Source organism: Sabethes cyaneus, chromosome 2 (genome assembly GCF_943734655.1).
Source record: "Sabethes cyaneus chromosome 2, idSabCyanKW18_F2, whole genome shotgun sequence".
Taxonomy (NCBI): Eukaryota; Metazoa; Arthropoda; class Insecta; order Diptera; family Culicidae; genus Sabethes; species Sabethes cyaneus.
Window position 1 is genome coordinate 239,131,557 of NC_071354.1, and position 27,507 is coordinate 239,159,063.

A 27,507-nucleotide genomic window follows, 5' to 3' on the forward strand; every position below is an offset into this window, starting at 1 on the left:
AGTACTATTTTTATGCTATTTTTTTTCTTCTTTCACGTTGTTTTTGTTATACATGAATAAAAATCGAAAAAAAAATTAATACTCAAGGCTTTAACGCAAAAACCCATCTAACGAAGGTTGAAGGTTTTCCAGAGAACTCTAAATAAATTTGAAAAAGCAAAGTTCTTTCATTGCGCAGAATTGTCATAAATTAATAAATAACGAATAAATAAATTAAGTCATAAAAGCAAATAAACAACGCCCTTATTATCCTGCCCGAACCTTGCTCAACGCACGAACCCACACTTCTAGTCGTCGTCACGTTGAATTATTCGACAATTCCGAAAATCACGTAGAAAACTCAACTCACCGACGACGACGACGACGACGAGAAGAGTATATTTTTGGATACCCCAGTCAGTCATCAGAACCTAGCGTACCGTATTATTTGACGTTTGCCTGCAAACATCTACCCGGCAAACCCAGTCTGTGTGCTGGCTGGCTGGCTGGCTGGCCGCACCGCAACTCTGGACGAACCGAACCGAACCGAAATCTAGCTGAGTTAGCGGAGGGTTTTATTTATGAACCCACACGGCCGGTCAACCGCTGGCCGGTTGGTCCATGAATGGCGAATGATGCTGCTGACATGCGAGCTGGGTCTGGGTTGCTGGTTGCTGGTTGCTGGAGGGGTGGACGAACGAAAACAAAAGTTCGTTATTTTGGATCGAATTCTAACCGGACGGACGCAGCGCCATATTTTTGCCACAACATCTGGCACGCAAACGGCAAAATAACGGCGGAAAGGAATCCGACTCCGATGGGTCGGTAGGTGCTCGGATGGAATCTGGTAGTGCGGTAATATTTGGAATTCATGTTTGCGAGTCAGTTTTCGAGAAATTGCGTTTGATTCAATTTTTAGGAATGATTTATGGTTCTGTTGTTTTTTATTCTGCTGGTTTGATAATTTCGCAAAAAAGACCGTGCGTCTCCTTCGATGGATTGTTTATGGAGTGGGTGCATAGTTTACGACAAATGTTACAATCGTTAAAGTTGAACATCATAATAACGTGCACGGCAGGTGCTTCCCGGGTGCTCTCCGGTCGGTTGTGTGTGACGGATGATAAAAATGAAACGTCTGGAAATCTGCAAAATAACGGACCTGCAGCAGACGAGCCATAAATTTGTTCCGGTTTGTTTACATCCGTAAATCATGTTGCCGGTTACTCCTCGAAAACAATTTTTGCTTTGTTCGAAAAACTGTGCCCACATCTTCGATGTAATAATGTCTGTGTCCCACCTACCAAGCCGCAGCCACCCTTGGACCTCTAATTTTAGAAATGTGAATCTTTCCGCTTGCTTTCGCTTCCATCCGATCCGATTGTTGGGTGGGTCGGGTGTAAGTCTTACGCAATCGTTCCTGCCCCCGTCCCCACCCCCGCCGCGGGTAGGCGGATGCTGCGCTGCGGGGGAGAATTATTATCGTCATCGTGAACGGCGCATTGCAAAAATTACACGTTAAAGAGGATAATCGAATAAACCTGTCGCTCAGGAAATGATTCACAGTCGCGCTGGTTTCTCGAGTGTGGCGTAATGTGGAAAAGGGAAGGTTATTTTTTGGCAGCATACGGAGAGCGTAGGGAGGCCCCGAACCGAAGTATAGTCATCGTCATCAGGAAAAAAAAGAACTTTAAAAATGGTGCGGTCATAGACTCGTTAAATATTCACAGTTTCCCCGTCCGTCGGAAAATATTGTGCTGGGTAAGTTACTCGATGCGATGGGATGGATGGTTGGTTGGTTGGTTGGATGGATGAATGGACGGATCGTGAGCGCGAACGAAAAGCGTGACTGAAATGAGTTCATTATTTTTCCACTTGTTGGCGCAACTTTGAGGGAACGATCGGTGGCGGTCCGCCGTCGGTGACGCTGACCATCTACCTGGTCAGTAAAGGAGTAGGCGTTAGACACTGGCATCAGCCAGATCTGAAGTGGTCAAACTCGACGATAGTGATTGCCTTGTAGACCACATAAAACAAGAATGTTCAATTCACAAAATCCTAATCAGAAAAAAATCAGTCCCACTTTCAAGCCTCAAATAATTCTGCTGCCGTGAAAAACGCCACCGCGTCTTGGCGGCAGCCGGCCAGCTCACTTTTGATTGATTCCGAAAACGGTGTGACCAAAAATAGATCCAGTCCGGTCGTCGTCATCGTCGTCGTCGGGACACCCCGAACCCAGCTGTGGGGCATATGGTTTCTGTTTTGATTCGTTTCTGCCCTTTTTCCGGTCGTGATTTATGTGGGACATTTCGATTGATGCGCTCGCCAAAGTGGACTCCAAGGAGGATTATAAATTCTCATTACATACTGTAATGGTTGCGACTGGCGAAAGACGCCCCCTCTCGGGGGTTGGCCGGCTGGCCGGCAGTCGTTTAATTAGAGGTTGGATGAAAAATCAGTGCAGGTTGCGCATAAATTTTCGATTCGAAACCTCAAACCGCGTTCGATGTCGGACTTCAGAGAGCCACGAATGCGATGCGATGTGCGTCTAATTGAATTATTAGTTACGACAGGTACCGTCCTACCGGAGGGCACCTGCGGCCGTGTTAGCCAACGCGACGTCTTGACCGTCGTACGTCGGTTTTGCTGAGGGCAGCGGAACGCAACCCACGCGGGAGGCCACTAATGAGAACAAACGACCGCACATGCTGAAACATGTCAGGTAATTTGTCAAAGCGGTCTAGACTACGAGTCGGTTTAATGCACGTAGCGTAGAGTAAATATTGTTGAATTAAACCGGTAGATTAGTAAAACCGTTGAGAGAATGCACGAATAATTTAGTTGTGATTGTTAGACTCTAAGTAAAATACAAATAGTAGAACAGTTACCTGATCCGGTGGCCCGGGCCTTGAATTTGGGCACTATTTTGAATGACTGCTGCGGAGATTCTGCGGGAAATCAGAGACAGACACTCGGTTACTACGGATTGCTTCCGACGCGGGGTGTTGGGTGTGTTGAATGTCAACGAAGCACATGAAAAGTTTTTCTCTGTCGCCACAGAATACTCTTCGGGATCGTAAGCTCAGGTGAGGCCAACAACAACTCAGCGGTTTGGATGATTAGATTGTTCTCACGGTTTTACAGTGAGATTTGAATTTACTGAGTCTTCCGATTGTAGATGCAAAAGTGACGTAGTTGGGTAAACAATCATTTGGACAAAATTTCACTAATATTTAAAAAGCTTTCTGTGTAGGTGTGTATAAGTTGAGACTTCTGAACGGATCACTAAATACACATTTAATTTATCAAACTATTCTTATCCCCATGAATAAAAAAAAACTTCATTTGAAATGTTCAGAAAAACCAGCTACATTAAATGTGGATAAAAAATTGGTCATGGTCTGTCTCTCTGCAGCTTTCGGAGCTATTCACGTTTTGGAGAGATATGTTTAGAGAATCCTTCCAAGTCCTACGCTATTCACTGTTTACATATATAGACGCAAGGGTCTGATTTCAACTAGCTTTAAGAGTTGCTTTTAGACAACTTTTATGAAAAACTAGCAGAGTGCCCGATCTTACTCGGGGCCGCTTTATCTCTCAGCGCTTAAACAGCCTTCCCTCTCCTTTTGGCCTCCGGTGCTAATTCCTTTATGTCAAGGAACATCCCAAGCAGCGATTTAAATTTTATTACATTCCTCTAGTGATATTTTATGTTTAATTTCATTAAACCGCTGATAAAACTATGAGCTCCACAAGAACCTTCTGCTGACCGCTATAAAACTTCCTTCCGATGTTTATTACGATCTGCTGAAAATCTGCTGCTTTACTAACATGACAATATGCAGCGGAGAGCAAAAAGTTAAAGTTTCTCTGCCAGATCATCCTGTCGATTTGATTCACAGTGACCATAATAAAAGAATTTTCCGAATTTTCAGCAGTTTACCTAGTTGTGCAGTATGTGCGCATTAAATTTTATGGTGCATAAAATTAACCCGCCTTCGAAACTTAAAAATCAATTTAAATCGTTTTAATTGCATGTTGACATGAAAACCGTTATTAATAATAACTTTTCTGCAATTCACAGTTTGCTTTGATGACTTGTTGTTTGGCGTCCAGAAAAATGCTAGAAAGCAGCAATATGGCCTCGCATAAAAAAAATGATTTCGGTGTTGCATTCTAATATTTTTCATAATAGCAGCAATAAATCTGTTTGGTCAGGATGTATTAATATGGTAATAGCACCATAAAACTAACAACTTTGATTGGTGCGCCGTATTGTATTGCTACGCCCCACTTATAGTAGGTTTATGAGAAACGTGCTGCAGCTAACCAGTTTTATTGTAGTAATACAAGCAACCACAATAAATTTGCTTTATTAACAATTTTATTATGGTTTTAAGTTTAGGTACTTTTTGACTTGTATTACCTTGAAATTGCCCAACATCACGATAAAACCAGAGGTAATGATTCTTACCGCAATAAAACTTGTAAAATTTAAATAAAACCTTGCTGCTTTAGAATTGTTACTTGGGATAATGTGCCAAGTTTGGTGGATAACGGTCGTGGCGTTCTGGAGTTATTCCGCTACTTGAAAGGAACCTCCCCTATTGTTAGGAACATGTGTCCTAAGATTCGTGAATTTCCACCCCCACAAAAACGATATTTCTAAAAGTTCACCTAAAGATGATGTGACTGCGTCATAGGATGCGGATATATTCTCAATATACCATATTTCAACTCTAAATCTAAAGCTAGATCTTTAAAAATTCGAAAGTGGCAGTATTTAGAAATGATTTTAAAAACCTGGAAGGCAATAAATAAATGTCATAATTAAATTCCAAAAAAAAAACAAAAATTTTGAGGTCTATGAAATCAAAGAAACAACTTATACGAACGCTAGAACCAAATAAATTTTCAATCCACCGTCGGCCCCTTTTCCCACTTTGGAGTTCGTGGGAATGACTAATGAAATCCGTTAAGAAAACAAAGCCGTCAATGTATGTACGGTACTAAGACAGCCGACGACAAAACGATGCAGACAATCGTGCCGGAAGCAGAGTCTGTGGACAATTCGAGATCGCAGACATATATTTCGTTGGAGGATACAGATACAACCTAGGTAGCTCTAATTTCCAACTTATTCTTACTGCTGAATTTCGACGGGGATTTGAATTCGGCCAAAAGCTGGACCAATTCGAAAGATGCTGGATGATAAAGTTTCTCCCAAACGTTACCAAACGCATGAGGTGGTTTGAAAAACCTAATCACAGAAGATAACCAAGGCAATTTTCGAATCTGAAGACGTATAATTCACGTAAAATAACCGCATTCTTTCCGAAATTCACGTAAAAATAGTCGCGAAACAACCTCGTAAGAAGCGCTTTCCGAATAATGAAACAATTTTATAAAATTTTGACGAAGGGCTTCGCCTCACCGCAGGGTGTCATTCCATAACTAAGATTCTAGTTACCGTCACGAAAATATGAAGGATTTTGAACGCTAATAGCTCTGCCAATTACACGGCGTGACAAATTTTTTTTTAATATACTTTGCAAGTGACCTAATGTACGTTCCCAGCTAGCACCAATTCGTATATCAATGTACGAAAACTATCGTAAATATCTCCTAATAAACTCTAAATCGTAGCTAAAGCTGGATAAAGTGGGATCAAGTTGATTTTCTGTCGTATATAATGATAATGACTGACATACATACGATTTTCAGCACAAAATCGTAGAGTAGTACGGAGCGACTCGCGCCTGATCGGATATTATCGTATATAAACACTTATATAGTCGTAACGCCCAAAATTATTCGTAATCACGTATATCGCCACCAAAATAGATACGGATAATTTTGCGCATGGAATACGATTTAGTTAGCATGTATATCTGTACGTAATGCTGATTTTTACCATTTTTATACATATGAAAATGAATAAAAACACACATGACATCATCCTAACACCCCCAAAATTTCAAGCTATTGCAAAAAAAAAAACGTTTTTTGGCTAGGTGTACACATACTATCATGAATAACTCAATAATTTTCCAAGCAATTTTAAGTTTTTCACATATTTTTGGAAAGTTCAGAGGATAAGCTTTCAGGATATATATAACTTACAACTGAGCATCTTGTACACGGTGTAAAATTAGGCGGGTGATATATGAGAAGCAACAAATTCTACAACTTTTAAAAATGGTCTCAAATTTGCAAATGTTGACCGATTTGGCTGAAATTTTGACCAAAGTCTTAGGATTGAATATAAAACAAGTGATGTTGAACTTAGGAATCTGGGTCATTTTTAAGGTCCCTTTAAGGACCCCTAAAGTGAGAAAAATTTTAATTTTTTAGTTAAATTTCATATTTAATTGGAAAAATGTCGTCTAACTTTTGTAGAACCATAGTAAATGTATATATATCCTGAAAGCTTATCCTCCGAGTTTTCCAAAAATGTATAAAAAACCTAAAATTGCTTGGAAAATTATTGAGTTATTCATGATAGTATGTGTACACCTAGCCAAAAAACGTTTTTTTTGCAATAACTTGAAATTTTGGGGGTGTTAGGGAGATTTCAAATGTGTTTTTATGATGTACTAGGTGTGACTAACAACGTACAGTAGGTCATTTGAGAAGTATATTTTCCGTGTAGCACCGTGTTATGAATGGATTTTCATGGTTTAGATACCGATCGATTCATATAATGTGGTTTCTATTATAAATTTCCACTTCAATCACGAATCAGTAGAAATAAACGAAAAGTTTCAAGGTCGAATATCCCCATGTATTTTCTTTGTGATCGGCTTGCTTCAGAGGCAGGGACGGCGGTTAAAAACGTCATCTGTTTACTGTGATTTCGAATACTTTTCTTTCAAAAGTAAAGTGACAAACTTTCCTAAGCCCAACAGGACGAAAATTCTTTGCTACTATTTGACCTAGACCAATTTGATATCTTTGCTTGGCGTCCGAATAAGTATCAAAAGTGGGCTCGTCCAAAGATTTCTTTGGACTGGGATAAACGTAGACCAATTTGATGTCTGTGTTAGGACAGTACGCCAGAAAAAGTGACACAACTTCGTTCTCAAAACAGGTCGAAGATTCTTTACGACGATTAAACCTAAACCAATTTGATAACTGTGTTAAGGAAGTGCGCTACAGCTGTAGTGTTCGGTTGTAATATAATTGCGCATATGTATGCGCACGTATGCCATTTCATCGGAAGAGTAGTGAGAAGAGAATGTATTGTGTTGTGGTAAGGATGTGCTACTGAGCAAAATGGATCGAATTGGTAAAATGTCTTCAGAAGGGAAGGGGGTAAACAGGTTGACAAAGTAGGATGGCCGATGAAGGGGATTAAATAAGTACAGATGAAGCATTTTCTTTACATTTTGGTGGTGGTGAATGGGCAAGTAAGGTAGAAGAGGTCAGATCCCTCCAGGGAGTGGTCAAAATAAGGTTGAAAGGCTTTGTTTCTTTTTTTTCCATTTGGGGGGTTTTCGGGGAGCAAACAGTTGCATAAGATGCTACGGGACAAAAGCGATGAGTCGGCTGGGGGCTAGTGGTTGTTTAGAAGAGTGAGTATGTATGATGTGTCGCTGCAACTTCGGTACGCTTGACACACATATTCTTTGACAGATAATCAAAAAATCAATAAAGGGGTGTGACGGGCGGAGGGGGTTAAGTATTGGGGTTGTAGTTGTACAATCGGCTGAATGACTAGAGGAAGTGAAAACAGATTTATAAGTGACAATAAGTGAGGAAAAAGTGGCAACTGACAAAGGAAGGGGAAAAGAGTTAGCTGAGAAGGGGGGTAGGGACATTAAAGGGGTTTGAGAGGTCCAAATCGAAATACATATCTGCGCAGCTATATTACGGAACGCTTAGACGATTCTTCAAAAAACTTGACGTAGATGTTCCTTGACATAAGGGAATCAGAACAGTGTGCTTTTTTCTCATTTGTGGACTCATCACTGCGACCAATATTGATCTATTGCGTGTCTGTTTGCTTTAAGTCGCGCACTGCATTTATTTTTGCCATAATCGCTATTGAGTGAGCGATTTGGTTATCAATTTTTTGCGTGCTTGTGTGTAATGAGAGTTTAAGCTTCTTTCAAAGCTTGCTCTACTTTATCCACTCGTTTCTTACTACCAGTACTATCACCAATTACAGCCGTCCCTGGCGAGGACTGATTCGTTCGTCTGCCAGTACATTTAACTATAACATGCACACTTTTGCACTGTCAAGAGGCTTCAACGGGGTCTCAGCATGAAGGAAGGGTAACAAGGGACCTGAGAATAAGCCCATGCTAAAGTCACTTGACACTGAGTGGCCTGGCTGAACATTGAGTGGCACGACCTTGCGGCTACGGAGCCCCATGAACAGTGTGGTTAATAAAAGAGAAGGTGGTCTTTAACATTGGAAGGTGGTCTTTAACGTAATGAAAACGGGCTTTGTGTGTTCTCCATTATGAAATTGAAAAAAACTTTGTCTTACTTTATAGTGATTTCGGAAAAGAGGACAGATTTAGAAGTGGCTGAGGGCCAACAGGGTGGGGGAGCTAACAAGGGCACTAGAAGTGTTCAAATGAAGAAAAAGGGTTCTACATCGAAATAGATTCGTGTAATTCGTAAGGTCGCTTCACAATTATCAGCCCCAAACCAAAAAAAAGGAGAGAATGTTGGAGAAAAAAAGTAAATGAAAGAAAAGAAGGAAAATGGGGACAAACTGGCATAGAAAATGAAGAAAAGAAAAAAATAAAATACAGGAGCATGAAAGTAGAAAAACTAGAACAGAAAAAAATGAAAAAGGAAGGCAACCGGGTTAAAAGGAAAACAGAACTTATTAGATAAGGAGGAAAACAGGACATAATAAGAGGAAGATCGAAACAGACGAAAAACATAGAAAAGGGACTAGCGGGACAGAAAATAAAAAATGAGCCTGGAAAAGAGGAAAAACATGCTTGAAAATGTGGAAAAACGGGAGAAAAAAATAGAAACCGGAACCAGAGGAAAATCAGCACTGAAAAAGTAGAAAAACACAGGAACAGGAAGAGAAGAGCAAGACGAAACAGCTGGCAGGAAGAAGGAGAGGAAGAAAAACGATACAAATAGAGAGAAGACGGAAAAAAACAATAACGCGGCAGAAAAGGTGGGAAAATGGGACAGAAAAAAAAAAGATAAAACATGACTAGAACGGTACGGGAAAACAGAATTGAATAAAAACAGATAACAAGAAAAAAACAAAAGGAAAAAAAGAATTGGGTTCTCTTTCGCTTTAAAGAAAGCCGATAGAGAAAACAAGGAGAACGAGAAAAAGAGCTCAAACGGAATATAAAAGAGGAAAGATGAGACAAAATGCGTATGAGAAGGGGCAGTGGGACAGAAAAAGAAGCAAAGAAAAACTGGAAAGACGCACCAAAGTAAAAAGTAAAGTAACTGGAGAGAAAAGGAGGAAAACTGGAAACGAAAAAAGGAAAAAGGAAAGAGAAAAGATAGAAAACGGGAAAGAAAATCACCAACAAATGAGTGAAAAACTTGAGGATAAATAGGTCTGAAAATAAGGAACAAATGGGACATGAAACGAAGAGATATGAAACGGCAAAATAGAAAACATATGAGACAGAAAAAAAAAGAAAAACGAAAGCAAAACAAAATGGAAAAAGCGGAAGGAGACGAAAGACGAAAAATAAGAAATCGGTACAGGAAACAAGATAAAAACGAGACCCAAAGTAGAATAACGAGACTGAAAAGAGAAAAACGGCATCGAAAAAGGTAAAACCTGTGCGAGAGTGAGACGAAATGTACAATGTTAAGTTCAATTTCAAGTCCAATTGCATGTCCAATTTGTAACCCAACTTACAGTCCAATTTAAAGTGAAATTTTCAATTCAATTTGAAATTCAAGTCTTAATAGGATACCGCCTCTAGTTTCTAATAGTGAAAAACAGAAGTTGGCGCTAGTGTTTCATCATGCACCATGGGTAAGAGTATGCTTGAAACTATCAATGTTTCCCTGTTGAATACAACAGATGTCGTTACTTTGTAACGCATATTGGAAACAGCTCAATTTTGCACGACAATAAATTTACTCAGCGCAGCAACAGTACTCTCTCATGCATCTCAGTTTCATTTGTGTTTATCGCTAATCGCAGTATAACGTTTGACACCTGAACCAACAAATAGTGGGAAAACGAAATTTAATTTCATCGAGTTAAAATGTCGCAAACATATTCAGCTCCCGGCTCTCGAACGGTCACTCAAAATCACTTTTCCGGGCTCACGGAAGAATGGTAGTAAGGTGTTATGGAGAGGTATAGGAAAAGTGTGCTTTTTTATCAAAATTAGGCAAAAGTTATGAAATTTAAGTATAACAGAGTAACTGTACCACAAATAAAATGTGATTTGTGATTGTTTTTAGGTACGTAAACAAAGATAAGTGAGAAAGTTTGTTTTTACTGCCACTAGAAAAAAATAATATTTAAATTAACATTTTGATGCTCGAAAAATTTACGAATACGTGAAATTTCAAAGCAGTTGAAACAAAAGTAGGAAAAAAAAATAAATGGAAAGGACGAAGAAAGAATAAAAATAAAAGAAAATCTAAATAAATCCACAGAAGTCAGAATAAATTTATAAATTTTGAAACAATATGAACAACACAGTTAGCCCAAACGAATTAAAAAGAAATGTATATTTTTAGGATATAAAAGAATGACAAAAATAGTGTAATTGTTGTATCGTTTAGAAGCTTTGTCTGGCTATGGGAATGGCCTTAGCCCAGAATTATTCCTTAAAATCACTTTAATTGCCAGCTTTAAGATGCTAGTGCAACCACGTGTAAAGCTCAAATACGGTGTCCGCTGGGCGTTGAAAAACTTTTGCCAAAAGATAGAAATAACTATTTGTTTTCATTTTATGGCGAGAAGCATCAAATGTGTTGAGTGATGCCGTATGGCATCATTGGGTAAATTCAGGGTAATTAATTCAAGCTGAGCTCTCAAATTTTATCACAAATTTAGCAAAATATTCGCACGCGAGTAGTTGGTAAACCAAATATTCACTCTAAATAGAAGCCGTGGAACAAATGGTTTCACTTGCACAAAAGTACTTAGCAAATACGGGCTTCGGTTGTAAAATAAAAGCTTGCGGTTCAGTAAAAACTTTGTTCATTTAACACAAGCTATTATAGATAAAAATCTTATGTGATGTATCATGTTAAAAAAAATAAAAAATGCTAGATTTAAGTTGAATGAGCCATTTTCAATGTCAAACCAAATTGAACCGACTTTCAAAAGGATTTTTTTTTTCGATATTTAAACCGAACTAAAATGCTGACGTCACTTTTGCATCTACTCCGATGGAACTCACTGCACTGCTTTAGTATCATCAATCTGAAAAGCAATCCATCAACCAACGCAACGGACCGATTTTGTTTAGACTGGAGGGAATTTTGGAGAGCAGTGGCAGGATTTAGCTCGGCACCATCATCGCTTCATCGGAGTGCATCCGACCATATGTTGTTGGCAGAGATGTATTTTGTGTAGGCAGCACAAATAGAAACGACGCGTGAACAACAAAAATTAAACAACACTACACCAAATCAACACACACGCACACCGACACACTGACGAACACAACGCAACGGTGAAGCAGAGAAATCACACTAACCCTGACCCATATTTTCCGTGGTGCCGCAACTGCCACTTGCTGATGCACTGACTGAGGGGGGTCGGTAAATATCACTTTATTCACGATTTTTCACCAAACCACTGCGCTGCTCGCTGCTCGGGAGTTTGGAGCAAAAACGAAAAAAACACTGATGAGCGAGCGTCCGCTTCCTCCCGTCGGTCGTCGTGGCAGTCCGCCACTATCAGCCAGCACAGCAATTTCACTGATGAATTTTTCGGCGGCCACTTTCACTGATTAGGTGGTTTTTCGAGTTTTGACTTAATTTTTCATCGGCAGCATTCTCGCAGCTGTAAATTGTGGTGTGTGTGGTTATGGTTAAGAAGCGTCTTCTACCCAACCCGCACAGGAAAGATGTCACACCAAGTGGGAACCGCAGGTTCAGAACTTTCCTCTTCCCGTTAACGACGAAACCGACCACACCGCAAAGCAAAACACAATTAAGCAAAGATTTTAAATTTTAAATGCGTCAGTCGTCGTTCACGGGGGAAAACAGTGCCGCAGGTCAGCACAGTATAAGCACAAGCACACACCGTCGGTGTGGACGCACGGTGTTTAGTGTCTTATTTTCGACCAGCTTCTCCAGCTGTTGATCGGTCGAGAACAGAGGACACCCCACCGAACCGAGTGACTCCGTAGGATCAAGATGCTAATTAAAAATAACAAATATTCACGCTCCGTCCGGCGTCGGATCCCCCTGCTGCTGCTGCTGCTGCTGTTCGTGCGGTTCGAAGTTTTCCCCCGGGGCAGTGTTGGGCAGTGACTTCCTGCCGGTCGGAAAATCAAGTCCGCTGGCAAACAAACATCCGCAAGATTGCCACGGCATGTGCCTTTTCCGGGAGCAGTTTGTTTCACCGGTCGGTGCGGCGACCGGCGGGTGTGTACCCTGTGGGGTGGGGATGGCAGTTTTTCGTAATTTTTCGCAGGCGCTTTTCCGATTTTCCGTTTGTTTGTTTTCTTCTGTTTTTTTCTCTTTCGGCCCAACCGCGGTTGGATTTCGCAAATTATTTTCTGTTTTTTTTGTTGTTGGTTCGGCGTCGTGGGACACCACCGGTAATGCATAAATTTTTGACTTATTTTCTTTACGTGCTCGGTTGACCAGCAGCTCGCTCGGTAATCTGGTTTGTGTGCAAGGGAAAAGTTTCCATTTGTAACCGACTCTTCGACAGTTTTATTCATTGGGAATGAAAACAATGTTTTCTGCTAATTTTCTGAAGGATTCTTCAGATAGTAAAGAATTGTTTATATTCCATAGATTTTTCAAATTCACCGAATTTTATGGTTTTGCTTTGTTCAATCGAAATTATGATTAAGAAATTCTTCCATTCCTCCGGTCTCTACATACCGGAGAGTATTCATCAAACAGAACCGTTTGAATTGCAAATTTTACAGCACATTAGTGCGCATTGCAGCCCATGCCCATGATGGTCCATGGGTACACGGGTCTTTCCCGGCACTGACCTGCATCGAGATCAGAAAGGAAAGTCACTTGTAAAATTTAATTAAAAAAATCTGTTTCCATTTGTTTCATCAGAGAGCCACTTGGAACTATAAACTACACCGCCGCACACCAGCAGGAGCCGAGGTAGAACCGAGCGTCGAGGAATGAAATTAAAAAAGAAATTTAATTTTGCATCTGACTTTCCCGGCCGCTGCACTGCACTGCACTGCCGGCCAGGGTGACCAGCTGAGCTAATCGGTAAAGTTAAACCCTAAAGTTTAGAACCATTCCATTGGTTCGAGTCACCCTTAGGTTCTAGTATTTTTTCTTCATTGTCCTCAGTTAAAATAGAAACTGGCATCACGTATTATATTTTCTTCCTATCTCGGAGCACGCGGCACCACCCGCTAATGTCCATTTATTTCAGTTGTATGTAGTTTTTTTTTCTTCTGCACCCGAATGCCATGCCTTGGATAGTGGAATGCACTTGTACCGCAGCTACAGCAGCAGCAGCGTAGCAAATTTCTTGTCGCTTTTATGTTAGTTTTATATTTCACGAGCTGCATCTTTACACCACCCCCACTTTGCGACATAGTTCCAACCGTACTCCTCTAGTATGTTTGTTTATCCATTTGCTAGTTTTTTTTTCTTTTGCTTTCTTTTCAGGTCAATTCACTTGACTGGGCAGGAAAATTGTTTCAATTAATCTGCCCACCGCCCACGGCTATAAAATTTTCCTGTGCTGTAACCGGTTAGTTGAAAAGTTAATCGAAATGAACGCTGAACACTTTTTGAACAACAAAACAGTGTTTATTTAGAATTTTACCGCACGGGTAAACGGGTTCTTCCTATTTTCCACTCCACTAACCACTTTGCCAAAACTTTGCCCAACAACTCCCGATTTCTTTTCTGAAGTAGACAGATTATTCGCGCTGCGATCGGATCGGAACGGGATCGAATCGACGCGGACCGCTTGCAACTGGGAACTGAAAACTGGGACGGCAAGACGCGCGCGAAAATTTTCGGCCCCACACGGATCTCGTACACACCGAAACAGTTCGGTCGGTCGGGAAAAAAAGCTGCCAAAATAACACACGTACGTAACGTACCTACACCCCGACAACTGAAATAAACTCACGAGCGCGGAACGGCGATCGGTGGTGATCGTCATCGGAAAAACAGTCAACAGGTACCGCCCGGTCCGCCCGGTCTGCCCGGAGGGGCTGCACAAGTCGGCGAAAGGCCATCATTACTGATCGCACGGCGGCGACGACTGACTGCCGTTCACGGCAGCTCTGTGCGCCTGCGGTCTAGGATTCAACACGATTCTCTACCAGTCAATGATCCGTGGCTGGTGGCATGCGTGAGAAGCTGAATGTGTGTGCGTTTCCTAGTTCGTGAGCATATTAGATGGCGATCGGACAAGGTTTTACACAGAACCTGATTGCAAACCGCAACAACAACATCGGCGTGACAGATTGTGAGAATCTAAGATGAAAACACAGACAGGGTCAGGTTAGAAGTTTGCGTGCCCGAAGCTGGCTGGTGAAATGCTGCTCGGCACAGTGAGATATAGTGGCGGCTAAGTGGTCGGTAATACGATCAATCTTTGAAGATGATAGAGAATAAAACATAAAACATATTTTAAATATTTATGCTCATATAATAAAGGTTTTTATTGTAAATAAATGTTTTGTAATTTTAATAAAAAATGTTGAATGTTTTGGTGTTTTTCCTCAATTCCAAGGAAACGGATATTTCTGACAAATAGAACTTACAAATGGTTATTTCCTTGCGGGTGCGCGCTGTTACGCATACGACGATAGTCGTACGGACTTCAGGTATAATGGACGTTGGGCATAGTGGACGATAGGAATAACAGACGTTAGGTATAATTCACGTAACTTCGCCTCGTATTCATAGGAATATGCACTTGAGTCAATTATCGCTCCATCACAATGCAATGAGAATTGTATTTGGCATAAAGTCATTTGGCAGCCGTTTGACGTAAAAATATTGGCTTAATCTTAAAAGTCCATTTGCCATAAAGTCATTTGATATATTTCCTTAAAAATCATTTTATGAAATTTATATATTTATTTATTTATTGTAATATAATTCATCCCACTAACAGTCAACATGAATGGAAAAGAAGAACCCATTCGTGTTGGGTGGGTGTTGGGTAAGTTCATAAATTAATTGATCATTAAAGTACAGATGATCTTACACAGCTTTCGTTTGAACACCGACGATGACTCGTTCAGCTCGAACTCATTTTTTTCCATCAAAGACCGAAGAACATTTCTTTAGTATACATCTACTGTTAAGTAGAACCGTCACATTATTAAAACATAGCGAAAATAACAACGGGCCAAGGTTGCTACCTTGGCGAACTCCAGTCTTATTTACGAAAATATCAGACAGCGATGATCCGATTTCAACCGGGTAGCTTCCTGTTCTTTAAGAATAACTGCAACCAGTAACAATGGCGTTGCGAAAACTCAAGTTTGGCGAACTTCTTTAGAGTAATATCGTGATTAATCCGATCAAATGCTAACTTTAGATCTGCGTTGACGTAATCGACGCCCGAGCCAATTGTGTTATTGCAAAATGTAGTAAACTCCAGCAAAGCTGTGTCAACTGATCTTCTTGATACGAAACCATGCACTCGTAAGAGCTACAGACCGAAGTCTGACTTATGTAGGGACGAGGGAGGAAAGGTAATCATAAACGAAAGAGATGCGCTTGCAAAGTGTTCTCTCAGATTTGGTTTACATCGTCTATCGCCAACTGCAAGAGAATTCGTAGGGTCTGTATTAAGCGGACTTTATGGAGGACCGTGTTACTACGGATCAAATTGTTACTCTCCGACAAATACTTTAGAAATGTCGGGAGTACTAGTTGCACACGCATCATATTTTTGTGGATTTCAGGGCAGCATACGATACAGTTGAGCGTGAACAGCTATGGCAGATAATGCACGAGTACGTTTTTCATGACAAACTGACGCGGTTGATCGAAGCTATCCTTGAGCGAGTGATATGCTACGTGCGCGTTTGTGGGCAGACTCGAATCCTTTACGCAGAGGGTTACGATAAGGAAATGGACTGTCCTGTATGTTGTACAATATCGCTATAGAAGGCGTGATCGGGCGGGCGGGCATCGTTACGAGAGGAACGATCTTCAGACATCAGTCATCAATACTAAAAACCTTGGAATGGAGGAAGCAATCTACGCTAGAATAAAAACGGAGGCTAGGATAGCGTTACAAACCAATGCGTCGAAAACCAAATATGTGGTAGGAAGAGACTCCTGAGAAAGCAACGTTTGACTCCCATGTAAATAACTGTGCACAGTAACTATTGACGGTGATGAATTGTAAGTGGTTGTTCGTCCCAGTTGGTCTCGAGGTAAGATGCTGGCCTAATAAGTCAGTCGTCGTATGTTCGTAGCAGTGGAGAGGAATTTTTGATACGGCAAGAGTCATCCCGGGTCTTTGCTGGTAGAAGACTAAAAAGCTAAGACGCTCCTATGACCATTGGTTAATTAGACACATTTAGCAGGCCAAACCGCCTGCTTAGCTTCGAGGTATAATGCTAATCTAACAACCCAGTCGGCGTAAGTTCAAGTCTCAGCTAAACGGTGCTGCCTGATCGAGTCAGTAGCATTGTTGCACTAGCCCTGTAATTGTGCTCTAATTAGCCGGCTGCGAAGTCTGTTGATAAAGAAGAATTAAGTTTTAGGGAGAGGTTTATGTCTAAGCCTTTGCTTTCGTTAAACAGATAATTTGACTGGAGCCAAATGTATATATCCTATTAAAATTTCTAAAACTTTTGATCTAGAATCCAGCGAAGTGATCTCACGGTCCAAGCAACCAAAAGTTCGAATTTCACTTAAGGAACGAACTTGGAAGTTCAGATTCGGTTCGTTCCGCAGAACTTTCTTGCTGAATAACCAGACACTACATTTATAAACCGAACTTCATTCTCAATAAAGTACCGTTAATATCTGTAGCAACTTGAAAGTTCAACATGCAACTTGAAAGTAACTAAGAGTTCGGATAATGGTGTTTAAGCAAGGAAGGTTACCAAGCTTTAGGTCTATGGATCTATAGCTTGCTATGCAGCTTTACGTTTAATTTACCGAACTTCAAAATTGCCTCTAAGCAGCTTCATAATTTACAGCAAATTTCAAATATTTAGCAACATTATCTTAAAAACCTATGTCGCGGTCCCCCAAGAAACACCGGAACAAATACGGCACCATGTGACATATGGCTATGATTTGTAGATATTATGAAAGTAGAAAAGATTTTCGGGAAGATTCCCAAATTTAGTGAAAAAATGTTGATTGATAAAAAAATTACGGCCATTTTAGCTAATTTTCGGGTGCTAAAAATGCTGTAGACCTTAGAAGGGTTAATATTAAGACTTCTAATTCAAGAGCGAACCTGTTGATAGTTATGACTTCACGAATTCCGAGGCGTGCGTCATTATGGCAGTTACGTCAAATGGTTTTTCCATTATTGCCGCAATCTTTTCAAACAAAACATGTTTATTTTTATGTGTATTTTGAGTATCATATAGTAAAGCATGTGTTGCAACGAAAAAGTAGATTTTGGTGAAATTAGTTTTTACGTCAACTTCCATGGGCTGTCCTGCTATAATGTCCCTGTCAACACACTGGAAACGTCTCTGATGTATGTGTGTGAAAAAATATAAAAAGCTAACGCTTTGGTCCCCTTACCATGCAAACACGAAAAGCGCTTATTTTCAATGTAATTATACAAAAAATGTAGTCTCAACTCAGCTAATTACCACCAAAAAAGGTCTCCAGGTGTGGCGATTTTGGGAACCACTGTAACTACGAAGGCGGCTTTCAAGTTACAAACAAGTCTCGCGTCTCTCCTTTTCAAAAGGACCTTAGTAACATGGAGAGACCCTCTTTGGTGTCCCTTTCTTCTGATTATTGCGGCGACATAAATGCGTTTTAATCAAAGTTTTCTTAACGAATAGCTAGCTTGTGACGCCAGCTACCGATTCCTGCAAAGCTGATGTATTAAAGCGAAAGGGAAGAGACCCGAAGTGAATCTCTCATTGTTACTTAGGTCCTTTTGAAAAGTTTCGCGAGAAGTCTAAAATTTTCCAAAAAAATACAGGTACAGTATTTTTTACGAACCGATTCATGAAAAGCTAAACCCTTTGTCAATATGCTAAACTTATAGCAAGGTAACAACTTCGATCCGGTACTATTTATTATTTACCAGCACTTGTCCGCCCAGAACTTCGCGGGCGTTTGTCCGAATATCGGTAGTGCGGTACTTCTGGAATAATAGAATCATTGCATTAGCCCCGTAATTATCCTGTACTCTAATAACCGACTGCGAAGTCTGTATCGATAAAGCAGGATCAAATCTTAAAGGCGTTTATACCCAAGGTTTTACTTTGCTAGCCGCTTTGATTTTACTTCCTTTTGTCACATAAGGTTTGGTTTATGGTCATCAGGCATACTCAGTGAAATGTAATGTCTGTTTTTCTCCCATTGCCCATTGATCAGCACACACCATTCGGAAAACTGTGTTTAAAGAATGGACACAAACATAAAATGATACATTATATAGATTGCAAGTTATTCAAAGTACTCAATCAATTCTCCATACTCGACAGAACCAAAGGGTATTTACGGTAATTTTAAATATTAAATTATTTTTGTGGATTTGAAATCCAAAATCGATTGCTCAGTTTTCGAAACTGAGTCGAATGAAATATGACATTCGGCCCGCAGAATCTTCTTTCCATTTCCGGTTTTCCGAGTGATTTCTATACCTTTATACTATATATTTATATAATAGAAAGGCAAAAAGGTGTATTTTTGATCTTAATTTTCTTAATTACTGGCTTTACAAGAACATTTCCGAATATCCAGGTTCGTCTTATAAAACCGGTGCTTACATACTGAGAATCGTTTCGTATGATAATTTAGCATCGTTTGCTTTCGTGCCTCGCTCGTTGCATTTTTCCGGCAGCGGTTGTTTTAGAAGGCCATTTTGAATTCATTTTTAGATTTTTAGAGCCAATTTTGAAAAGCTGGCTGACAAAAACTTAAAAAATAATTTGCAATGGCCTTACTAGACAAGTATTGCAAACTCATCATCTGTTTGTTGGCTCTAAGACGGCGTACGATTCAGTAAGACAAAATAAGCTGAGACAAATAATACTTGTTGATCTATAATCAACAACCTTTCAAATTTTTAATCGTGTATTGATGACGACGGTGATATCGAAGATGACGACGACAACGATAAAAATTTTGTTTAGTGTTTCTAATTTACTTCCTGATAGTTCCTCCTCTTCTAACCTCTTCTAACTAGTTCTTCATCTTCTTCTTCTTCTAATTTCTGTTGCGATTTGCTAAACCTTATCGTTAGCTTTCTCGTCCTCCGCTATTCAGAGTTCGGATCAATTCGTATGGTTGATGAAAACAGTTAGCACTTAAGCATTAGCCGTAGCATAGCCGTAGTCGTGAGCAAAGTGTGCATAACCTAGTATTTCGGTACTAGTTGGCAGGTTGTTAATTCTTAATTTTAAGTTAATTTTAGCACTAATATATATTTTTAACAGTAGCACAAATTCCTAATTATCGTAGTATTCACCGCATGTATGAAGAATTTATCGATTTACCATCGATGACAGTTTCCCTTTGTGTTGCCAGATATGCCGATAACGAGTTATCGTAACAAGTGAGGCGCGTCGACCAAGGGGTTGTCACAACTAAAGCATGGTTTTCCGAGGAAACCTGTTAAGCTGATTCATACGACGTTAAATGGGTTAATGTCATACGTCAGAATGACGGGTAAGAACTCGTAAAATTCGTAAAATTTTGCGATCAAACTCAAAATAGAGGCAAAATAGAAACTGGAGCCTGGCGCAGACACATGAACCACGAGTATAGTACAGGTAGTACAATGTGGTAAGCTGCCCAGAATGCACAATGAAAGAGTAATCAAAACTATCGTCAGCAGAGAACCAGAAGGAGGCTCTTCTGCACTCAGTGGATGTGCGTTGTCGAGAATGATGCCCGTCCAGCTAGTGTTTGAGGAAATTGGAGAAGCCTAGGAACGATAGTATTGGAGGACCACAATTCGTTCGGCACAGGATCGATAATGGAGCGTCGCCACTAAAGCTTTTGAAATTTCGCCGATTAATGACGCGTGTTTGAACCTTACAAGAAAGGGTCACAAGCGGCTTCCCTGAGGTACACCGGAATTGTGCCAATTCGACAATACGGTACATTTGATTGGCAAATCATCAGGTAGCATTTCGATCACCCAACGAAGTGTGAAGAAGCACCTAAGCAAACAATTACAGCGAACAGTAGTGTGTCATCAAAAACCAATGCTTAATTTGACGTATTTGGCAGGCCAAATGCATGATGTGACTGGAGCCAAAAGTATGTGTCCTATTAAAATTTTCAAAAGTTTTGATTTAGCACACAGTGAGGTAACCCCAGGGTATCCCCTTTAATAAATGCTTTCCAGTTCTCCGAAAATTTCGCCTGCGTTAGTGATGCATTAAAAGTTATAAAAATTATGGTCAGCGGACGGCGCTAGTAAGAATGAGTCCAAGAAGAAGACATTCAAACGATACACTACACTACAAGAGTAGGTTTTCTGAGATAAACTTAAGCAAATGAAAAATAGAAACTTTTATTCTATTTTTCAAGCTTAGAGAAAAAACCAAAAGATAACGTTTTACAACATGGATCGGTTCGTATCTTGAGAAATATAATTGGAAAAGTAGAAATTGATTCGTATATGGAAGATGGTTGCTTATAGTGCCTTGTAATATTGGAATGTGTCAAAAGCGTTTTGGCGGACCAGCTTTTGGTTATATGGTGACAGTGGTAGGATGCGCGAAATATGCCTAATTTTTATGAGCACAGGAGTACACTCCACATCAACGATTGAATGTTTGCAGTTGTGCGGCCAATACAATAATGAGACTGCATTTTCTGACCACAAAATAGCCGCAAACGAACGGCCTTAGAAAGATATTAAATTGCAGCAACTTAAAAGTTTACTGTACCACATCTGCAGTTACTTTTTCCCCTTTAACGCGTGAAAACATAATAAAGAGCTTCATATATTACACGATAGCGAGGCTCCGAAAGATATGTCCTTATTAATTCAATACGGTTTAATGAAGAGTGAACCTTATGCGTGAATTTTTCTTTCACATAATTTGTTTAGTATGGGCTTATTTACCGTTGCGGGGCATCTCTAGAAAATGACTTACAACTTAATAAGAGACGGAGAAGAATAAGTAACATCCTCCTCATAACATATGGTCGACAAACATTGAGCGACTATTATTCAGGTTGTTAGCTTCGGTATTTAAATGGTTTATGTATTACTTGTATTCTTCTGCAGGGTCTGAAGACGAAACGCTGGTGTAAGTGTGAAATGAATGTTTATATAATACTTGATGACCGAACGGCTAATTTTCAAATTATTTTTGGGATTTTAAACTCCAAAATCGAATCGAATCAAATGATTGAATTATCTGAAATCCAATATAATACTTCAAAAATAAAACTAAACACAGCAAGTAAACTATCTTTTGAAAATGAGCCCAACTTGAGCGAAACTCATTGATAATTCTGCTGGGGTTACCAGAATATAATCCTTTCATTGTCAAACGCTAGCTACTGCAAATCTTCTTCTTCAAGTGGGTGAAATTTCAAAGCACTCGGAAAAGTTAATCTACCACCACCACCTCGTCCGTGGTCGTCCGGTCTGACTAGACGAGTTAATTTCGGTTTTTCACTGACTGGCGACAATAGAAAGGTAAACACCTACTTGAACCCCGAAAGATTTTCTGCGCGTTGGGCGGAGCGCGGGTGTACGGTTCGGTTCGGATCGGATCGAATCGAACGGACGGACGGCCGGACAGTACGGTCTGTCACGGTCCTTTGAGGGCCGGCCGGACAGGCGTACGAGCGAAACGCGATCGATGGATGACGGCCGAGGATTAAGATACACACAAACGCAGACCAGACCACTTTGACTGCTGCTGTTCATAACGTGCGAGGGGATAGATATTTTTAAAGTTATTTTCCACCAACACCCACAACCGCACCACCTTCTGCCTCCCATTCCGGGATTCGGTTATGGTTGGTGTGTGGCTTGGCACACGAACCACTTGACGAACTTGTGCTGCAGGTCTCTCGTACCTTGTCTGCTTCTTTTCATTCTATGTAAGTATGACAGACGGCGGCGAGTGGGAAACCGATGAAAAAAAAAGCTACGACAAAGTTGGACGTGATTTAAATTGGCTGTGGACTCAATTTAGTGACGAGTGTTTTGGTCTTTTCGGACTTCTTTTTTTTTCTCCTGGCCACTGCGCCGCCGGATGATTCATGACTTTCCCGTGTGTGGGCTAAGTTGTTGTTTACTGTTGTCGGGGGTGGTTTGAATAATGTATGTTGCAACATACACGGAAAAAATTTTCCCGGACGAAAGTGACGATTTATGTTGGGAAGTCGTATTTTTTTGTTATGTAGAATTAGTGCGCGTTGTATTATGAACGTTAGTATTGACACACAACAAACGAATGACATAAATGGACGTCATAAAATTACACGCTTCACAGCAGAACAGTCAAAACAGAACACACACAGACAAACGAACGAACGAATCTACGTTACCCCTGGTAAACAAGAAATCTTTAGCAAGCACTAGCGCCCGATCAATCTCATGCAGCAGGCCAGCTTCGGAAAAGCTACTCCGACTGTTATTGTTATCGGTCAGCAGTATGGTGTTATTGGTGTTACTAGTGTTATCAGCGTTATGGGTCACCATCACGACAGTTTCACGGTCACGTTCATCACTACACTCAAGATCAGAATAGCTACCGATGCGATTGGTGGTGGAGGCTGCTTTCGACGATGACAACGCTGACGACGACGGTGGTGGAGGAGGCGGCGCAATGATGGAAGCGGTTCCACTGTTGTTAGCAGCGGACGCACTGCTGGCAACACTTATAGCGGTCAAGCTGGATGCTGGGGATGGTGCTTTGATAGGTTTACGCGTTGCTTCGCTACTAGCGCTATGCTGAAGCCTACGTTCAAACTCTTGACACTTCGCACTGACACTAACCGGAGCGGAGTCTGTTTCGATTTCCGGGGACAGATTTTCCACCGAACTAGCTGCACTGCGACCGACGGCCGCCTTGTAACTGTCCTGTCGCAACAGTTCCCGCTGCTTCTGCTGGTGAACTTCGATCAGTGCACTCACTTTGACATTTTCGCCGTTATCGCTGCTGGTGGCACGGTCAGTGGCACTTTCCGCTCGCACTAACTGCGGTGGTTGATATTGTTGCTGCTGAAACTGTTGTTGTTGTTGTTGTTGTGGGCGGGAAAATTGCGCTTGATTTACGTTCGGACGCGTCCGTGGCTGATGACTCTCAACTGATAGTGGTGAGAAAATAGGAACGAAACAAAAAAAAAATGGAAAAGTTATTTAGGTTCGGTAGTTGGCCGGTCAACCGGCAACCGGCGACGATGCTAACGATCAACGGCCACCAAGCAAAACGGGCAGGCAATCAAGCGAGCAAGCGGAAAACGCCAACGGACAGACACAGGACATTACACTTTTCCTTTGCGGGGAGTTCACTCCGGTTTTTTTTATTTCTTGTACTGTGTCACTTGTAGATTGTGTGTTCTTTCCATTTGGTGGAAGTCTGGTACCGGAAGATAATTTTGATAAGGTTAAAAAAAAGCGGGAAAAAACTAAGTTCCACAGAAATTTGTTACTGGAAAAATTTATATCGAATGCAAGTATTAGTTAAGTTGACAATGTGTTTTTACCTCTGATCCACATCATCCGGTAAAATAGAATGAAGTCCAAAAATCGGTAATGTACGGCAGTACTTTTCATATTCTGCTAATAATTTTACCCTGTGGGAGTAATGTGACAGATCCGCACTTGGAACTCAATTAGGAAGAGAGCATGAAAGAACAAAGTTATAATGGCAGTAGAACTGAAATTTGCAGAAGAAGAAAAGTTCGCTACTTTTGCTCATTGCAAGCAGCTGTTTTGATGAGATTGTACGTTGGAAATGAATGAAAAAATTAAAAAAGAAAATCAAAATTTATGCTGTTTTGTTTTAGACAACTTTGTAATACACAGATGGTCTATCTTTCTAAAATTTATCGCATCTCAAAGTAATAACTATTCTTTAATTGAATTACTATAATTAAAGAGTCATTTAACGACTTCAGCAGCCGTTTCCAATCATACGAGTCGTAAAACTCTAAAACGATTGGCTACCAGCTAGCAATAGCAACACCCATTGGCAAATAAAAATAGCGAAAAATAATACCGTCGGACATCTTTACCGTTTGTTTGGTGCGCTCACAATAACTGCAGCAACAACACCGGCAGCAGCGAAACATATGGTCATGTGAATTACTTTTACTGCTTTCGGTTCTCAGCTCGGTCGGTAGGTACCAACGAGTATATTTCAGGATATGTGCGAGACCGCAGTTATTTGTTTGCTAGCTGGTTGAAATTATGTCCTACTGCAAGCGCTGCTTACGATGGTGTGGTGAGTCATTTGTTTATTTTTACAAATTGGTAATAATCGACCGATTATAATCGAAAACGTACGGCTTTGGAGTTAAATTCAGTAAACTGCTTATAGCCACTAATTATGTTTAAAGAATTGAAATAAAACTAAATTTTGTTTAAAGAATGCTTTGAGATTTAACCCAAACCTTGTGATGGATAACTTTAGATATTATCAACATTGTGCTGATCTGTAATACGATTACGGTTTTGTTATGAAAACAGGGTCATATGAATGAAATGACGAACAATTTCTGAACCATTCACCACTTCCTCATAAATTCATTATAACTTCATTATAACGCTCCTTATTTATAGCATTTTTTCGTGTCCCACTGCAACAAATATAAGAAGATATCTGGTTTTTACAGAGAATCAGAGAAAACACACATGACTTTTCAGTTTTCTGTTCAGAAGCGATGCCAAGTTCTGTGTATTATTGCACAACTTTTCTTCCGCGAGTTGGAGTAAAATAAAAAATGAGAGAATTTGAATTTATAAAATAAACTGTTTTTCTTAACGTACGAATATTTAGCACGGAAAAACAAGAAACAATAAGTGTTTCTCGTTACTCGTACAAAACTAGTAAATTATAAGTGATGCGATTCTGTCAACCATATTCTCTGAGTGAAACCGAGAAAAAAAGCACACCTTCTACTGGTTGCTCATTGATCACAAGAATGAACTTCTTGAGTGTTCAACGCAAACACCATATATAGAAGAGCCCATCGTATTGAAGAGCGTAACTTCAAACGAATGAGAAAGAAAGATTAAAACTAGAAGGCAAGAAAAGAAAAATGGAATAAAGGAAGAACGAAAGGAAGTAAGAACGAAAGGTAGGAAGAACGAAGGGAAGGAAGAAAGAACGAAAGAAAAAAAGGAAGAAGAAAAGAAAATAATGAAGGAAGAAAAGAAGAAAGGAAAGCAAGCAAGGACGAAATGAAAAAAAAAGTAAAAAAAGACAAGTGCAAATAAGGAAGAAAGGAAGCAAGGAAAAATGCAGAAAAGATGAAAACAAACGGAGAAAGTGAGAAAGGAGGGAGAAAGAATTATAGAAGATTGAAAGTTAGAAAAGTAGAAAGGGAAAAACAAAGATAGAGACAAAGGTCGATGAACGCGAACCATAGCACGCTAGGCATAATATCTGGGACTACCCTATACGGCATACAGTCATTTGGCATAACACTGTTTGGCATAAATCCTTTTGGAATAATGCTCATTTGGCATAATAGATAGTTTAGCTTGATTTTATACGAATGTACGCGAAGTCGAGTAGATTAGCAATTCTTGCTGAAACGGGCCACTACTGACACGAGGTCTTCAAATATTCGTACTTTTGCACTTAATTGGTTGAGAATGGTTAAAAAAAATAAGAGCTACACTTTTGATACCTCGAACTGGTGAACCCCTCGTTCGCCAAGGGGCCAAACAGTTTCAAGAAAAGTTGAGTTTGGAGCAAACCTTGAGATCTATATCATGTGATAAATTTTCATAAATTTGCCATGAAACAACTAACAAATGGCCCGGTTCTGTAAAGAAGAAGAACAGGGCTTCGAAATGGAGTAAAAAAATTTTGGCGGAAAGCTGAGAAAAAATGCTACAAAAAACATTCATAAAATTAGGTGTGCGATAACATTAACTGAATAAAACAACCAGTTATTTGTAGCAAGATTCACAATTTTCATATAATTATTGTAATATTTCCAAAATTTGCTATGCAACAAACTACAAACGGCACGGTTTTGTACAGAGGAGCGATAGGGTTTATAAATGAAGTGAAAAAAACGACGACCATCTTGGATTTGGCCGCCATGTTGAATTTTATCAAAAATCCGCCGTTTTCGCCATAATTCCGCCAACCAATTTTAATTTTAAGACCACCAACGGAAAGCTGAGAAAAAATACTATAAGAAACATTCGTCAAGTTAGGTGTGCAATGGCATTAACTAAATGGACAAAAGAAAAAGTATACCACAATAGATCATAATAATGGTCGCAGTGATTTAACCTTCCGACAAAAGAGCAGATTTAGGGCCACATTTTTGATCAGATTTTAAACCACCAACCAGATTTTGGATCAGGGTTTGCGCCAGATTCTGGACTTGGACCGTATTTTGGACCTGAATTAGATTGCGAACCAATTTTTTTATCAAATTTTGTTCAGATTTTCTAATAAATTTAGGAATAGATTTGAAGCTAGACCAGATCTTAGGCTAAATTTTTTAATTAAGTTCCGGCCATATTTTGGGCCAGATTCAGGACCTGAACCAGATCAGATTCTGGGCCAGATTTTGAACCAGGTTTTGAATAATATTTTGGACCACATTTTTGATCATATTTTGGATCCAATGTGGGACCAGATATTGAACCTCATTATGGACTAAGACCAGAATTTGGGTTTGAATCGGATTCAGGACCACATTTTTTATCAGAGTTTGGTCCCGTTCACAAAACATATTTTGGACAACACTTTTGATCAGCTCTTGGACTTGGAGCAGATTTTGTGCCACATTTTTAATCAGATTTTAAAGCAGCAACCAGATTTTGGTTCAGATTTTGAACCAGATTCTGGATCTGAATCATATTTTAGACCTATACTATATTGTAGACCACATTTTTTATATTTTTTTTTAAATTTTGGAACAGATTGGAACTAGATTGTGGACCATGTTTTAAACCTCATTTTATATCGGGTTTTGGATCAGATTTTAGACCCAAATTCTACGCCTGGTTTCAGAGCAATAGCGTAACATTGTGTCGGCTCTGGCGAAGGCCCAATT

General features: G+C 40.0%; 2 protein-coding genes across 5 annotated transcripts in view; both read right to left on the reverse strand.

Moving 5' to 3' along the window:
• The window catches only part of LOC128738489 (sorbin and SH3 domain-containing protein 1), a 201,177-nt gene that overhangs the window by 151,603 nt on the left and 22,067 nt on the right, over positions 1–27,507 (reverse strand). The window contains exon 1 of one of the 4 annotated variants that reach the window (XM_053833675.1): positions 23,014–23,175. The exons of 1 other annotated variant lie outside the window; for it this stretch is intronic. The gene's annotated coding sequence lies outside the window, so the exon portion shown is untranslated. Of the gene's footprint in view, positions 1–23,013; positions 23,176–27,507 lie in introns of those variants that run through there. 2 more of the 4 variants (XM_053833674.1, XM_053833676.1) reach the window with 2 other exon arrangements.
• Positions 1–27,507, reverse strand: part of LOC128736817 (myb-like protein P) — a 64,865-nt gene that overhangs the window by 28,488 nt on the left and 8,870 nt on the right. The window contains exon 2 of the mRNA XM_053831309.1: positions 22,807–23,568. Coding sequence (XP_053687284.1) covers positions 22,807–23,568 — 762 coding nt within the window. The remainder of the gene's footprint in view (positions 1–22,806; positions 23,569–27,507) is intronic.